General features: G+C 48.5%; 1 protein-coding gene across 6 annotated transcripts in view; it reads left to right on the top strand.

Moving 5' to 3' along the window:
* The window catches only part of LINGO1 (leucine rich repeat and Ig domain containing 1), a 354,415-nt gene that overhangs the window by 292,000 nt on the left and 45,574 nt on the right, over nt 1-16,841 (top strand). Inside the window, exon 1 of one of the 6 annotated variants that reach the window (XM_058156705.1) lies at nt 11,219-11,314. The exons of 4 other annotated variants lie outside the window; for them this stretch is intronic. In XM_058156705.1, coding sequence (XP_058012688.1) covers nt 11,309-11,314 — 6 coding nt within the window. In that variant the 5' untranslated portion in view covers nt 11,219-11,308. Of the gene's footprint in view, nt 1-11,218; nt 11,315-12,210; nt 12,291-16,841 lie in introns of those variants that run through there. One more of the 6 variants, XM_058156710.1, reaches the window with a different exon arrangement.

The following is a 16,841-nucleotide window of genomic DNA, read 5'->3' as shown; positions in this document are numbered from 1 at the left end:
TTCTTCTTTCGTTGTTGTTTTTTAATCTTTTCTTCTTCTTCTTTTTTTCCCCTTCGTGGGTGCAAAAAAAAAAAAAATCTGTTCAGCTAGAGTGAGTTGACCCCGTGCCTTTTGAGGCATCCCAGAATAGCCGTTCTCCCCTCCTTTGCTTCCAAATGCTGTGCTCCCCAACACGCCCCCGCCTCGTTTCAACCCCTCCTGTCTTCGATTCCCCCCTTTTTCTCCCCTCCCACTCTCCAACATGTTTCTAAATGACAAATACACACAGATGCTCTGGCATTTTGCTTCCCCTCCCCTCCCCACTCTCAAAAAACAACAACGCCCTTTTCGTTATCTTGATCAAATCCCCAGCTCTTCCTTCTCTTCCCTGAAGTATTAATGATTTTCAGCTGCCAACAATCTGTCTGGGAAAAGACCAAGACAAGCCCATGGTCGACAGCTGCCCAGAACTGATCTACTGAACAATAGACACAAAACCCAATGGTGGGATTGACTCAAAACTTTCAACTTGGTGATACGGCTGCTGATCCAAGCGTCATTCCTTGGGAGGCCGACCGTCACATCCACACTGGACGGAGGGTTTGATGTTCATCCTCAGTTTTTCCCCCCTGTACGCTTGCTCTGAGACTCTCATTCACATGTTCTCACCGCCTCCCAGCAAAAGAATATCGATGGTCATAGTAACGACACTCAAGGTATTCTGACCAACACAGAAATGCAACCCCTTGTATCATCTACGTTTCCCACAGTTTGGTGCCAACCAAATCGCTGGCCAATAGAGCTCCCCGTGTTCTGACCTAGGCTTCCTTAGAAAGTATAAAGCACAATGTTAGTCCCGCAAAACTTCTTTGATTTATACACCTGTAAATTACTTTCATTTATAGTCCACAAGGCTTGATAAACGGTCTTTCAGAGGAAGGTTATCAACACCCACCTATCTTACCTGGAACGCTGCCAGAGAGCTAATTTCCAGATGCAGGGCAAGGCCAAACTTGGCACAGAGTCACGGACAGAATTTTCAAAACTTGAATCAGCCAGATGAACTAATTGCTTCCTGCAAAAGCTCACATCCTGTTCGCTCTTCTTTTATATCTTATGGGAGGGGCCAATCATTTCCAAGCCTTACTCCCAAGTCGACCCTGTTTTCTTAATTGTTCTTGTCGTCTGGTAGCTCTGCACATGCGCACATTGGGAACAGGCTCCCGCTGTTCTTCGGCCTCACTGCTCACAGACTCCAGAGGCTGCACATAACTATCAGATGGCCTTGGCCCCCTCTCTGCCTCTGATGCAGAGCCCTCGTCTGAGCTTTCCCCAGCCACCAGGACTAGCCCAAGTTCCTCCCCAACCTCCTCATTGTCTGACTCTGCTGCCAGCTCTGCTGGCCACCGGTGGGCCACAATACCCCATAGGAGCATCCCCACAGGATATGGGCAAAAAAGTCAAGATGGTAATTGTATCGGGGTGTTCATCCCATTGCACCTGTCATCTTTCACCTTTCTGACCCCACTTTGCAAAGACCGTCATTTCTTGGGGTTCTAGAAGGCCATTCCAAGAACATCTGACCACCATCACTTTCAGTCTCACATGTCCATGATGTGCAATGGGGTGATCTGAACCCATACTGAGATTCCCCACAGTTCTGTGATGGTTATCGGATCTATAGGAAGTTGCTGTATGGGGACTCGTGTCATCAGTCCATCTTCTTCTCTGCCAATCATCACTAGAACTTTCAGATCTACCTAAAATTTCCTGGGTATCGAATCTAATATTTTGTGCCAAAAATGTTAGTCCTCTTATATCTGAGAAATCACAATTGGTCACAGGCAAGGAAATAGCCTCTGGGTTGTCATTTTAGCAGCTGTCTAGAAGACAGCATGGTAGGAGGCCTCACTTTAGAACATCTTGACATTGTTTGCTCGTTGACGACTGGAGTCTATTGGCAACCAGGGATCATGGAGAGATTAGCTAGCAAGAAAATGGTCCAGCAGCTTCAAATCTTGGAATCAATTATGTAGCCATGGAATTGAGAATAGCCCTTATGCTGAGGTACATCAAGTTCCAAGAAAATAGATGTGGAAAAAAAAAGAAGAGAAGAAACACATTCATACTGGATAGATTTGTCAATGATAATTAGTCATTACGGTTGTAGCGAACTTCCAATTTGAGACAGCCTTGAATACGTCCTGCTGGGAAATGACCACAATGAACTGAATTTTTCTATTGGTGGGGTGAAATATCTAGGTGGGAATATCTGTGGGAATATCTAGGTGGGAATATCTGTGGGAATATCTAGGTGGGAATATCTGTGGGAAGCTGAAATGATGGGCTAAATGAGGCATCTCTAAATGGGCATCATTTGATGTTCTGAGCCCAGGCTGAGAACACGAAGGCCATCCTAGGTTCTTCAAAATTTTGAAAGGATTTTTCTACGGTGGATGAAGTCAAGCGGCTGCTCTCCAGATCTTCGATTTCAACTCTCAGCACTTCTCCAGGCCTCTTGGCATAGGGGGTCTTCCCAACGGAGGGGGTCAACCAATTTTCCAAAGCACCGGAAGGCAAGACAGGAAACAATGGATGGAAACTAATCAAGGAGAGAAGCAACCTAGAACAAAGGAGAAATTTCCTGACAATTTCAGTTCAACAAATTAATCAGTGGAACAGCTGCCCTCCAGAAGTTGTGAGTGCCCCATCACTAGAGGCCTTTAAGAAAGAACCTGGACAATCTCTGAAATGGTATGGGGTGTCCTATTGGGGCAGGGAGTTGAACTAGATGTCTATGGAGATAGTCATCCAGGTCATGGTTGTTCCAAAGATGCTTTTTCAAAAGGCAACTGGAATTTTTTCCTTGAAGGGGTTTCACTTCTCATCCAACAAGCTTCTTTAGTTCTGAGTGAAGAAAAGTTTTTGAAAAAGCACCTTTGGGAGACCAACCCTTTGCTCAAGCAGGAAACGCTACACTATTCCAGACAAATGGTTGTCCAATCACCCACAACATCTGGAGGAAACTTGTTCCACTGGTTGATTGTTCTCACTGTCAGCAAATTCATCCTTAGTTCCAAGTTGCTTCTCTCCTTGATTAGTTTCCATCCGTTGCTTCTTCTCCTGCCCTCAGGTGCTTTGGAGAATAGCTTGACCCCCTCTTCTTTTCATTAAAGTAGATGTCAGTTTTGGAAGGCAATTTTCTTTTTGCTTCTTAACTGCCACATATTTTAGCTGGGGAAGTTGGGAGGGGGTTGTTGTTGGAGTGGTAGAAAGTTAGTCATAACAACATTCCATATTCAAGGACATCCAACGTCTGATGGAGACTGCCTGAAGAGTGTGAAGAGTTGATTGGACAATGTGATGAACTTGTGGGTGTGGGGCAGGGCTGTGAACTGTCAACTGGGTGTAGAAAACCTGGAAGCTTTCAGTTTCGGGTTTTCCCAGCTGTGCCAACATGACATCTCTAATAAATTGGAACTTTGAGGAACCTCAAGCCTCAGAGCTTTATTTCGTTGGGGGTGTTCCTTGGAACCCTGACAGTAGACATACCCAATTCCTGAAACTGTCCTTCACATGTTTTAGTCCCCAGCCTCCTAATCATCTTTGTTGCTCTTCTCTGCACCCTTTGTACACTCTCCACATCTTAAGAGCCAAGTGTTTACTACATGCCCAGAAACAGATCTCCAAATCTGAGATTTTGGAAGGAGGTGGGATTATCACTGTTCCTTCCGATCTTGTCTTTCTTTCTTTCTTTTTTTCATAGGTTAAGACTTGTCCAATGGGCCAGATTAAAGCTCCCATAATCCCTGGACAGCGTGGTTGAGGATGCTGGGAGTTGTGGTGGGACATACTTGGAGACCACGGAGTTTGGGGGAAAGTGGCGTTAGATGAACCAGAGAAGGCATGAAATCCATGTTGTGAGCCCATGCATGTTTTGAAAATAGAGGTGGGGAGACTTCACTTAGGAACAGCATCTGACTGGTCTTGACGGGAAGCTGAAAGGGCTCAGCCACAGTGATTCTGTCTCTGAAAGGCTACCAGTGGTGGAATTCTCATTTTTTTACTATTGGTTCTGTGGGCGTGGCTTGGTGGGCTTGGTGGGTGTGACTTGGTGGCCGTGGCAGAGAAAGGATATTGCAAAATCTCCATTCCCACCCCACTCCTGAGGCCAGCCAGAGGTGGTATTTGCTGGTTCTCCGAACTGCTCAAAATTTCCGCTACCGGTTCTCCAGAACCTGTCAGAACCTGCTGGATTTCACTCCTGGAGGCTACCCAAAAATCCACAGGGGGGGTGGGATATGAGGTTGGATGAAGAAACCAAAAACTCTTCCCAAAGAAATGAAAGAGCAAATCGCTTCCATGCTGTTTTTGAGAAAAACAGATGGATGCCTCCATGATGGTTGAAATCATGATCGAAAAGACAAGCTCATCTTATTTATTTTTTTAAAAAAAAACTTCAACTGGTATCGGGAAGGGAGTCAAGAACCAGATGAGGAAAGCAGAATGTTTGTTTGTTTGTTTGTTTACATTTTTATGCCTCCCATCTCCCCCATCAGGGGACTCTAGACGGCTCACGGCTTGCAAAGAGACAAATGGAATTGAAATATTAAAAGGGCACCGTTTTAAATTTTAAAACAATATCAAAACCAGAAGTAAGTATGGGGGAATGAGGTCTTCTTACCTCATCAACTACTTCCAGCAATGAGCACCTCCCCACTCCTGGGGGAAGGATATTGCAAAGTCTCCATTCCCACCCCACTCCTGAGGCCAGCCAGAGGTGGTATTTGCTGGTTCTCCGAACTGCTCAAAATTTCCGCTACCGGTTCTCCAGAACCTGTCAGAACCTGCTGGATTTCACTCCTGGTTGTTTCCGACCAGCAATGAAACTCACACACACACATGGATGGAAAGGTTACCCGAGGGCAGGGTTGACCTGCCGATCTGCAACAGCTTCATCAGCTAGGACAGAGCCGCACGCACACCCGTCGCACCACCCTGTTGTAGGTCTCGCGGTTTTCGTCCACGACCACCTGCTTTGCAAACCGAGCCAGCTTTTGCGTTCTGGTTGGCTTGGGCCCCAGCAGAACACAATCCACATGGCAAGCAGACAACCTGATTACCATTTGGAGCAGACTGGCCTGGTCTGCATTTCAACCAGGCGGCGCATGGTGGGAATAGCGTGTTCTCTTTGCAAGGCGCATCAGCTACAGCCCTCCCCCTTTTCATTTCTCCCTCCCCCCTCCCCTTTTTTGTCTCAGCCATATGGGGAATTCAGAGATCGTCCGCCTTAGGCTTTGATCTTGGCTTCGCTTGTCGACAAGCCTGGAACCGGGGAGAAAGGAAGGAGAAGGAGGAGGAGGAGAAGAAGAAGAAGAAGAAGAAGAAGAAGAAGAAGAAGAAGAAGAAGAAGAAGAAGAAGAAGAAGAAGAAGAAGAAGAAGAAGAAGAAGAAGAAGAAGAAGAAGAAGAAGAAGAAGAAGAAGAAGAAGTAGTAGTAGTAGTGGCCAGGAGGAGACTATTTCCTGAGGCCCCTAAATTCAGTGTTAAGTTATAAAACAAGGCATGGGAACAAATCTCTTGTGTTTACAAGAAGCAGAAGAATTCCTAAACGTTTCAATCAATCTTTGCCCACTTGGCATCCTCCAGAAGTCTTGGGACAAAGATGGGTTGGTTGTCCTAACATATCTAGAAGCAACAGAGGAGGATGGGTCAGAGACCCAAGGAGTGAAAGCTGCTACAAGCCAACTAGCTGTGTTACTAAGTTTGCCTCTCTATTTCTTTTTGAGGGGCTGCCACAGAGAGGAAGGTGTCAAGCTATTTTCCAAGGCAACCGAAGGCCAGACAAGGAACAATGGACGGAAATTGATCAAGGAGAGATTCAACCTAGAAATAAGGAGGAATTTCCTGACAGTGAGAACAATCAACCAGTGGAACAGAAGCTGCCTTCGGAAGTTGAGGGAACTTCATCACTGGAGGCTTTCAAGAAGAGACTGGACTGCCATTTGTCAGAAATGGTGTAGGGTCTCCTGCTTGGGTTGGACTAGATGACCTACAAGGTTCTTTCCAACTCTGTTAATCTGTAGAATCTGTAGAATCTACATGCACCTGAGGGCAGGTCAAGAAGCAATGGATAGAAACCAATCAAGGAGAAAACCAACCTAGAAATAAGGAGGAATTTCCTGACAGTGAGAACAATTAATCGGTGGAATAGCTTGGTTCTAGAAGTTGTGGGTGCTCCAACGCTGGAGGTTTTCAAGAAGAGATTTGTCTCAAATGGTCTAGGATTTCCTGCCTGAGCAGGCGGTTGAATGAGAAGACCTCCAAGGACCATTGGCAACCCTCATGTTATTCTGTTATTCCATAAACTGATTATTTTGACCCCATCATCAACTTCCTCTAGAAACAGATGATGGTTAGAACCCAGTCCATGAAAGAAGTATAATCAATAGTCCATGTGGCTTAATAATAATAATAACAACAACAACAACAACAGAGTTGGAAGGGACTTTGGAGGTCTTCTAGTCCAACCCTCTGCCCAGGCAGGAAACCCTACACCACTTCAGACAAATGGTTCTCTTCTTAAAAATTTCTAAAGTTGGAGCATTCACCACTTCTGGAGGCAAGTTGATTAATTGTTCTAACTCTCAGGAAATTTCTCCTTAGCTCTAGGTTGCTTCTCTCCTTGATTAGTTTCCACCCATTGCTTCTTGTCCTGCCCTCAGGTGCTTTGCAGAATAGCTTGGCTCCCTTTTCTTTGTGGCAACCCCTGAGATATTGGAACGCTGCTATCATGTCTCCCCTAGTCCTTCTTTTCATTAAACTAGACATACCGAGTACCTGCAACCGTTCTTCATATCTTTTAGCCTGCAGTCCCCGAATCATCTTCGTTGCTCTTCTCTGCACTCTTTCTAGAGTCTCAACATCTTTTTTACATTGTGGCGACCAAAACTGGATGCAATATTCCAAGTGTGGCCTTACCAAGGCCTTATAAAGTGGCACTAACACTTTTTTTTGGGGGGGGGTTTATATCCCGCCCTTCTCCGAAGACTCAGGGCGGCTTACACTATGTCAGGCAATAGTCTTCATCCATTTGTATAATTATATACAAAGTCAACTTATTGCCCCCCAACAATCTGGGTCCTCAATTTTACCTGCCTTATAAAGGATGGAAGGCTGAGTCAACCTTGGGTCTGGTGGGACTTGAACCTGCAATATTGCAAGCAGTTGATGTTAATAATAGGCTGCATTAGCCTGTTGCGCCACCAGAGGCCTTCACGTGATCTTGATTCTATCCCTCTGTTTATGCAGCCCAGAATTGTGTTGGTTTTTTTGGCAGCTGCTGCACACCGCTGGCTCATATCTAAATGGTTGTCCACTAGGACTCCAAGATCCCGCTCACAGTTGTTACTATTGAGCAAGGTGCCACATATACGGTACCTGTGCATTTTGTTTTCTTTGCCTTTATCCACTTCATGGACACCATATTGTCGTTTCGGCAATGGTACTAAGCGGTTCACCATTGTGGTCTCCCCAAATATTTTTCAACTTCCTGTTCTTACAACCCCCAGGGATTTCCGCTGAGGCCCTCTCCAGGCTCAAGCCTTCACCTACTTTCGGGGCCAAACAAGATCAGGCAGGTGCTGTCTCCCGCTGAGGCAATTTACAGGGGTGTTTAAAAATACGGCCCATAAATAAATATATCAGATGACATTCGCTGAACTGCAGCTGTCTGAAAACGGATCGGAAGTCAAACGAAGTATCACCCCAACCAATTAACAGATATCAAGTCATATGAACAATACCAGCCGCTGCATAATGACAAGGCTTTTAACTCAATGTCAAGGACTTCACCTGAGCACCATTTTCAAAGTGAAGATTGGTGTTTAAATATTTTCTCCGATGGCAGGAAACGTCAGTTGATGCAGTTGGCAACCTGTGTTCCCTTTCCTTGGGCTTTTTCAGCTCTTCTGCTTTGCCCTCCCTCTTACTCTGAGTAATCCGGTAAGTAAGCTTACTTCGTTGGGAAGTAAGCTCTCCCTCCTTGGATCAGACCCGAAGGAAAACAGCCACACTTGATTGGTTTCTTCAAGGGTTTCTTGAGGGCTACAGGCAGTCCTTTGACTTGTCAACGTCCAGTTAGGGACTTTTGGAAATTACGGTAGCACTGGGGGAAAAATTATGACCGGTCCTTGCACTTACGACCGTTGCTGCATCCCCCCACAATCGCATGGATCAAAATTCAGATGTTGGGCAACCATTGTGTTCTTTGCGATGGCTGCCATTCATGGGAAAATCTGGAAAATCTCCGTCTGCAATCTTCTCCTTTGAGGCTTTCGACAAGACAAGTCGATGGAGGAAGCAGGATTCGCTTAACAACGGGGATAAAAGGTGTTGTAAAGTCAAACATGACTTACCGAATGATGACATTGCTTCGTGATGGGAGTTCCTATCCCGATTATAGTTGTCAGTTGAAGACCACCTATATAAGATCAGTTCCCAGCAGGGGTGGGTTTCACATATTATTGCCACCTGTTCGCCCCACACGCACACACTCTCACTTCACTCATGTATGCCTGCTGTGCAGGCGATGAGCCTTCTGGATGCTCAGTGTGCACACGCCTTCCACACACCCGCCCGGCCTTCCGCGCACTTTGCTTGCGAGCATGCCTTCCGCGCATCCACCTGGCCTCGAAAACGTGGCTAAATAGGACAGCATTACATCCGGGCTGATGGGTGGGGCGTGTCCACCAGTCGTCGCTACCGGTTGTCCCGAACCGGTCCGAACCAGCTGGATACCAGCTCTGGTTCCCAGGTAGGGCTGGAAGTTTTCATGGACAACCGGAACCGTTCTCATGTCATCTTTGTCCCCAATCCAATGCACTCCGGAGATATCGGTTTATAATTTTCTTCTCCCCAAAACCCAGGTTACCTGGAGTTGCAAAATCCATTGCACCTGGAACAGTTCCAGTTAGGGAAAGCTAAACTTGTTTCGTGGTGAGTTTTTGCCCCATTTGACAACCTGCCTTGCCAACTTGTTCAACGAATCAGAGAAGTAACAAAAGTTGTTCTGTAAATCCCCTGTCAATTTGCTGCTTCATAGGGTCACGAAAAAGGGATCACAGGATCCCCGGACACTGGAAGAGTCGTAACTCGATTACCGAGCATCGGAATGTTGATTGCATGGCCGTGGGGATGCCGCCGGGATTGTGGCCATGAAGAATGGTCATAGGTCACTTCATTCAGTGCCGTGGTGACTTTGAACAGTCACAGGATGGACTATCGTATGTTGAGGACTAGCTGCATTCTATTCTATGCTAAGCAACCCACCACTTCATGGTTTTTAAAGAAGAGATTGTCTGAAATGGTCTAGGGTCTCCTGCCTGAGCAGGGGGCTGGACTAGAAGACCTCCAAGGTCCCGTCCCACTCTGTTATTCTGATGAATTTAAGAATGCTGGGCGCCAGGGATCTGTCCATTGACTTATTAAACATATCATTGTTAAACACATCTAACCAATGGAACTCTGGGTGGCAACTGGGCAGAAGATCAGCTGCCCATGTTCCTCTTTCTTGTCCTCCCCAACCTCTTCTTATCTTGGTGGTATCCCTCTCCCATTGACCAATCCATGGCAGATTTTATAGGCGGGTGAACTGTTCTGCAAGGCCCTGAATATGTGGGGTCAAGTTAGGTCATGGTATGAAGTGAAATCATGTTGAGTCCAACTCAACTCTCAAGGTCTTCAGAGCTGCCTCCACGAGGTTTTCTTGGCCTGATATGGAAGAAATTGACCAGGCCTCTTCTCAGGGATACTTTTGACTTCCTGGTCCTGGAGGACTGTGATGTCCAAGTATCAATCAGGGTCTAGCTTTCCAGGTCAACCAAGATCAGCTAGATGTGGCTCCTTAGCTGACCCAACATGACCTAGCGGATGTGGTCATTCAACAGTGGTGGCTCCTCCTCCTTTTAGAACATCAGGGCCATCAAAAAAGCCAGTTTCCTTATGGTTCAGTTTAGGAATCTTATTTTCTGGGTGGGTGGGAATAAGTGAAGAAATTCTCAACAAATGACCTTCCCCCTCCCCTTCTTGAAGACCCTGGGTGTAGAATGTCAGGCAATGAAAATCCAGAAGCCTTTTCTTTTCTTTGTTTGTGAAGATAAATTCCTTCCTTCTACCCGCCCTTCCCTCCTTCCTTCCTCTCTTATCCTTTTTCCTTCCTTTCATCTTTCTCTCCCTCTCTTCCTTCCTTCCTTTCCCTTTTTCTTTCCTTCCCTCTTCTCTCTCCCCTTTTTTCCTTCCTTCCATCTTCCATCCCCTCTTTACCTTCTTTCCTTCCTTCCTTCCTTCCCTCCCCAGCTCTCTGAAGACGCCAAAGGGGGCAAAAAACCCTCCACGCCCACCTTTCCTTGGCCAACCTGCCCCTCCCTTCCCTTCCCATTCCTTCCTCTCCCCGCCCCCCGCGCCCCCTCCCCCGCTTCCCACCCTCCCCCTGTTTATTCCTAATGCCACTTTTGCCTCCGTCTCAATAGAGACCACAATAAGCGACCATCACCAAGATTCAGGGGTCCCCCTTCCTCCTTCCTCCTTCCCAACTCCCCACTATCGCTTCCTCCCTTCTTCCTCCTCCTCTCCCCCCACCCCGCTTCCTCTTGGCATTTGCAGCCCCCTCCCGCGGCTGCATCTTGGTTATTCTTTCGCGCTTAGCATCCTCTTCTCTTCTCCCCGCTCCCCACCTCCTCCTCCGCGAGTCGGAAAGGAGGAGAGGCGGGCGCCGGTTAGAGTCTCCCCTCTTTTCTTTTCTTTTTTTTTATTTCCCTCTGCGCGCCCCCCAAATCCGCGCCTCGGTGCGCGCTCCCTCCGCCGCTCCCGCGTGCGCGCTCCCGCCCCTGCTTGTCTGCCTGCCTGCCTCGCTCCCCACCTGTCCTTCGGGGGGAGGAGGAGGAGGAGAGAGAGGAAGGCGCGCCGGGCTTGGCTGCTGCAGCCGGCCGAGGGCGGGAGGGAGCCAGGCGGGGGCCCGATCCTGCCCGCAGAGGTGGGGAGGGGGCGCGCCCAGGAGCCAGAAGCCCAGCCGGGAGGGCAGGAGGGGCGGCGGCAGCGGCGACGCGCTTCTTCGACCCGAGGACGGGAACGCCCGGGAGGGAGGCTGGCTCGCCGGAGCGGGCGGGCGGGCGGGCGGAGGTTGGGGAGCCGCCGCCGTCGCCGTCCCCGCCGCCGCCGCTGCTGATGCTGCTGATGCTGCTGCCACCGCCGCTGCGCTGAACGGTGGCGGCGCCGGGTGGGACCCACCTGGCCGTTTCTGTTCCGGGCGAGGCGGGCGGCGAGAATGAGAGATGCAGGTAAGCCGGCTCCCCTCCAGATTAGGGCGGGGGAGGGGGAGCTGCTGTGGGCCGCAGGGGTCCCGCTGCTGTTGGGGGGAGGGGGATACCTTCCTGGCTTGCAGACCCTAGAGGGACCCCCCCCTTTTTTTTTTTTTTGCACCCCGTTCCCCTCCCTCCACCATCCCCCGTCCCGGATTCCCTGCGCCTTCCCAACTCCGGATTCTCGGAGATGCTCGATTTGAAGTCTCTGGAGAGGGAGGGAGGGGGAGAGGGAGGGGGAGAAGGCTGCTATTGCGGGAGGTGGGGGAAAGGTTGGGGAGGGGGACGCCTTCCTGGCTGCAGACCCCGGACGGACCCCCGCCCTCTCCCTCTTTTTACCACCCCACCCCCACCGTTCCCCTCCGGATTCGGCGTCGCGGAGATGCTCGGTATGGAGTCGCCGGCGGGAGAGGGGGGGGGAGGGGACGGGGGTTTGCAACTCTGCTCCGGCTCTCTCAGGGTGCTTGTGTGGTTTTGAGGGGGGGGTCGCGCAACCCTCCTGATCCGCGCCTGCCTCCGACCCCCACCCTTCTCCCGCCAGCCTTCGGATGCTGGGGCTCGTTTGCAGGCTTCGGGATTTATTGGGGGGGGGGGGGGGGGGTGCGCAGAGGGGGGGGGCTGGAAATGCCTCCTCCCGCATCCGGGCACGGTTGCCTTTCTGAGCCGGGTTTCGCAGGCGGGGGAGGGAGGGCGCGAGGGGGGGGCGCTGCTCCAATCCCAGTTGGGAAGGCGATGCTTCGGAGGAGAGCCGCTAGGCTCGAGAGGGAAGGAGGGGCATCGCGACCCCCTCCCCTCCTAGAGATTTGGTCCTCTACGCCTTTTGCGGGGGGGAGGAAAGAGGTGTCGTTTCCGCCCCCCTCCCGCTCCAGTAGGAGCCGGTTTCGCCCCCCACCCCGGAGCTGTAACGTGTCTTTTTTTCGAGCTGGCTGCCTGCAGCGCGTTTGCTCCGAAGTTTGTGAGTACCAGGGATGGTTGCACGCCGGTGGGGTGGGTTGTTCTGAGCTGGGACGGGGGTGGGGTGGGGGAGGGAGAGAAGGGGACAATCCACCTGTGTTTTCACCCACCGTGAAGGTGATAAGGGTGTGTGCTTATTGTCTGGACCCCCTCCCCTCCTGTTCTAATCTTTGGAAGAAGCCTGCCTGTGCTAGAGAGAGAGAGGGAAGACGCCTTTGATCTGTGTGTGTCTCAGGGAAGGGTTGGGTCCTGGGGAGGGGTATCCTTGGGGGGGGGGTTGCAAGTGGAGATGGGGGGGCTTTGTCTGGCTTCCAAAGGGGGGATCTTTGTGGCTCTGTGCCCCCTTAGCCTCTGTTCTTACACAACCAGGGTATCTGTGTATGTGTGTACATGCTGGGGTGTATTTGTGCCACGGGCTGATCCACTTTGGCTTGCCTGCTTTTCTCTCTCCCTCTCTCCCCCCTCGGGGTGTGTGTGTGTGTGTGTGTGTGTGAGAGAGAGAGAGAGAGAGAGAGAGAGAGAGAAGCTCTTGGATGGAAAGACCTGAATTGCCAATGGGAATTGGGGGTCTGGACATGTTTTTTTGGAGCACAGGCTGGGCTTTCACTGAGAAAGGGTGGGGGAGGGAGAGAAAGAGAGAGGGAGGGAGGGAGAGATCAGCTGAGACCGGCATTGTGGACAATTTCCAAGAGCTGAAAAGCAAATTTGGGGGTTTCTTGGCTGTGCCCTCTTCGTTTCCCACCCTTCTGCTTCGCCAGCTAATTTCCCATCACAAATATCTTCCATCCAACCTCCCCTTCTTCCTGTCTCTTTCCTCTCCCCCCCAACTCCCTCCCCCCCCAAAAAAGGGGGTGATTCTTTCTCTCTTCTCCAGGAGGCCCGTAGGTCACATTTCAAAGACATTTCTGCTTTTTCTTGACAAATCGATGGAGAGTCATTGACTTTTGGGGCGGACTTAAGAACTGCACCGCTTGATTTGGATAGGATGGGCCTCCCGGAGGAGACCGCCAAGTGGGCCCCCAGAAGTAGAGGGGTACCGTTTGAGAAGTGAAAGGGGGGGTACCTTTTTCAGTGTGGCAGCCAGCCTCCAGACGGGAAGCTTGCTTGATTTCCAAGCGGTTGTCTTTATGTTCCTCCTAACTACGGGAGGCTGGTGCAAAAATCAGGAGCTGAGATTTAGCCTGGGTTTAAATCGGATGCTTGACTTAAGCAATGGTACTGCTGGTCCAAGATGTTCGACAAGGACCGGGGTCTTCGCGTTTACCCCTCCCTGGATTTCTTTTTGTATGGTGAATGCCAGGAGCTGCAAAGAGAGACACCTAGGTGGTGATAACAGCTTCCGCACCTGGTTCGGTGCCCCCTTAACCCCACGGCAGTTCATTGATGCGCTTGGTGAAAGATCTCTTTGTGTCACTGGAGCATCGTGGCATGGTTGCCTCTGCTGTTTGGGGAGCTTTAAAGCATGGAAGCTCTTCCTGTAGCCAGGAGCTTTTTTTCAGATCCATAATGCAATAAATAGTCTTTTATGCACAATGTCCAGTCAGATAAAACTGTACAGCCTGGAGCCTCAGTGTTTCCCATCTGTAAAACGGGAGCCTATTTCTAATTGTGTTGATAGATCTAAAACATTCCCGCCAAAAGATTATTGACACCTTTTGTTAGTGGTCATTTCTACTGATCAACTAGCCTGAAAATCTTAACGATCGATCAATTGGTTTGGGCTAATTACTACTCGTTCATTTCTTGCCTATTACTCAGTTGGTGTTAGAATTTCTGACCTGTTGTATTTAAAACACACACACACACAAGCATTCTTTCACTCAGAATCACAAAGTTACATTACTCCCATGTTAGCATTTGGGCATTCTGATAACATTATAAAATGTAGCGCTAACTTTCTTGACGTATCCAGAAATCCTATTTTTGGCTTCAGACATCAAGGCTAAACCACAGTTGAGGGACCTTTAAGGGATAGAATAAGGAATGTTGTTTTGTACTATTGGACACAGTTATTAGTGAAGAAGGAATTAAGTTATGAATTATAGAATACAAATCATTGTTTGTATTCCCTCCGATTTGCCACGGATTCTCAGGCTGTCAACTTTTGTCAGATGAAGATGGGAGGTCATTTTATCTGGGGACTAAGAAGAAGAAAGCTGAGAAGCAGCTTAAATCACAACCAGTTTGAAAATTCGGAATGCTTCCAACCCTAGTTAAGATGTTCTGCTAATAATAGTTTATAGGCTAAATTCAAACATTTTTTTATAAGCCATAATGGAGTTTCTTTGGTTTAGCATCTGATCAGCTATGTTTTTTCCTGGAAGCTGTGCTTAAATAAACCATGGTTTAGGATGATGCACGAACCTGGTTTGCTGCTTGAATTGGAGCATTCACAGGCAAACCATGAGAAGGCCAGCTTTATATCCATGGAAACTGGTGTTGTTAATCTACAATCTGAGAATGTTTTCTTCAGGCATGATTACTGTTGAAAGCTTTACTTCTCATCTAGGTACAAGATGGGTGGAGTAGTGTAGCACTACTGGAAGACTCCAGGTTCGGTCCAGGTTGGTTGGCTTCTCTCCTGTAGAAAATCCCTCTAGCTGGTCACTAAGAGTTGACACCAACTTAATGGCACATGATCAACTTAGGATGACCTCTGTAGATCTCCCCCAAAAATTAACCGGGTTACACTTGAATATTACTTGCATTTATTTTATGACAGCTTGCCCCTCTACTTCCAAACAGCTCCAAAGGATCTCACATAATGTATTTTTCTTGGAGGGCAGCCATCATGAAATTCCAGCTTATGATCTAGGCTGGAGAAGAAGACAAGGGAAATCTCCCTCCACATTATTGCCAAGAAAGCTATGACAACGTCATCCCCAGAAACCAAGTTCAACTTGAAGAGTCTTTATTTCTCCCTGCCATCAAATCTTTGGATCTGAGGATTTCTCCACTTAGACATCTTTTATCTTCTCCCTGATCCCCACTCCTAACTACCCTGTAAAACGCCCACTCAGAAATATCATGCAATTTCCTAAGGCACTAAAAACACACAAACAGAACCTAAGATACCATAAAAACCAGGTGGAAGTCCTGGCAGAACTTGAACTCGAGTCTTTTCAGTCCCACAAGCTGAAAATATCTTCTCCCTGCTGCTCCATACAACCACATCAGATCTCAACGCAGGAATCCAACCAACACTGGTTAAGCAGTTTTAGCCATAATAATAATAATAATAATAATAATAATAATAATAATAATAATAATAATAATAATAATAATAATAATAATAATAATAATAATAATAATAATGATGATGTTTTAATTTGTATACCGCCCTTCTCCCGAAGGACTCAGGGCAGTGAACAGGCAAGTAAAATACAAAACAGAAATATACACCATAATTAAAACAACCCTTAAAAAACTGATTCAAATATGCCAAAAATTTAAAATAACATTACACCCATACAAATTACAACAATTTAAAACCCACAATTAACATTTAAAAATTTAAGAATCAGGCCAGGCCAGCCATATGAAATAAATAGGTTTTAAGTTCGCGGCGGAAGGTCCTAAGGTCAGGTAGTTGTCGAAGTCCGAGGGGAAGCTCGTTCCACAGGGTCGGAGCCCCCACAGAGAAGGCCCTCCCCCTGGGGGCCGCCAGTCGACACTGTTTGGCTGACGGCACCCTGAGGAGTCCCTCTCTGTGGGAGCGCACCGGACGCTGGGAGATAGAGGACGCTGGGAGATATAGCCATAAACAAGAAAGATTTCCAGAATTAAAAACTTCACGATAACCAAGTTAAGGCTTGGGAATGAGGCAGCGATGCTCAATCCAGACGGAAGTGCTGATAGAGCAGGAAGCAAAATGCATATAAAATTGGGCTTTTTGTTTTGTTTTTGTTTTGTTTTCCTAGGAAATGTATTCAGCTTTTTAATTAAGAAAACATTCGATGCATCTAACAGAAGTAATGCACCACAAGACTAAAGATGACAATGGGCTGTGATCAGCCATGCTTCAGTAACTTAGCAAAAAACTCAGCTGGTTTTTTTAAGCCACGGGAAGCTTGGTTCACGTTTACCTTGGTTAGACTCTTAGCTGTTGTGGTCCGCCGGCAGCCTGCGGAGCTGGCAGCGGAATCGGACAGTGATGAGGCTGAGGAAGACCGTGGGCCAGTCCTGGAGGCTGGGAAAGGCCCGGATGAAGGCTCTGCATCGGAGGCAGAGATGGGGCCAGGGCCATTTGGGAGTAATGTGCGGACTCCGGAGCCTCCGGAGCTGACAGTAGTGAGGCAGAGGAACAGGAGGAGCCTGTTCCTAATGCACGCATGAGAAGAGCTGCCAGAAGGCAAAAGCAGCTAAAGCAAAGAGGACAACTCGGGAGTAGAGCCAAGAGATGATTGGCCCCTCCCATAAGGCTTAAAAGACCAGCAATGGCTCTTGGGCTCTTTGTCGGAAAACAACGTTGATAGACTTGCTCCTTGTCTTGCTGCATTTATTTCTTGTCGGCGTCTTCTGCTTCTGAACTTTTGCCAAGAAAAGCCTTTGG

The sequence above is a fragment of the Ahaetulla prasina genome, chromosome 13 (assembly GCF_028640845.1).
Source record: "Ahaetulla prasina isolate Xishuangbanna chromosome 13, ASM2864084v1, whole genome shotgun sequence".
NCBI lineage: Eukaryota > Metazoa > Chordata > Lepidosauria > Squamata > Colubridae > Ahaetulla > Ahaetulla prasina.
The sequence above is the reverse complement of the archived record's forward strand: the minus strand, read 5'-3'. Positions and strand labels throughout refer to the sequence as shown.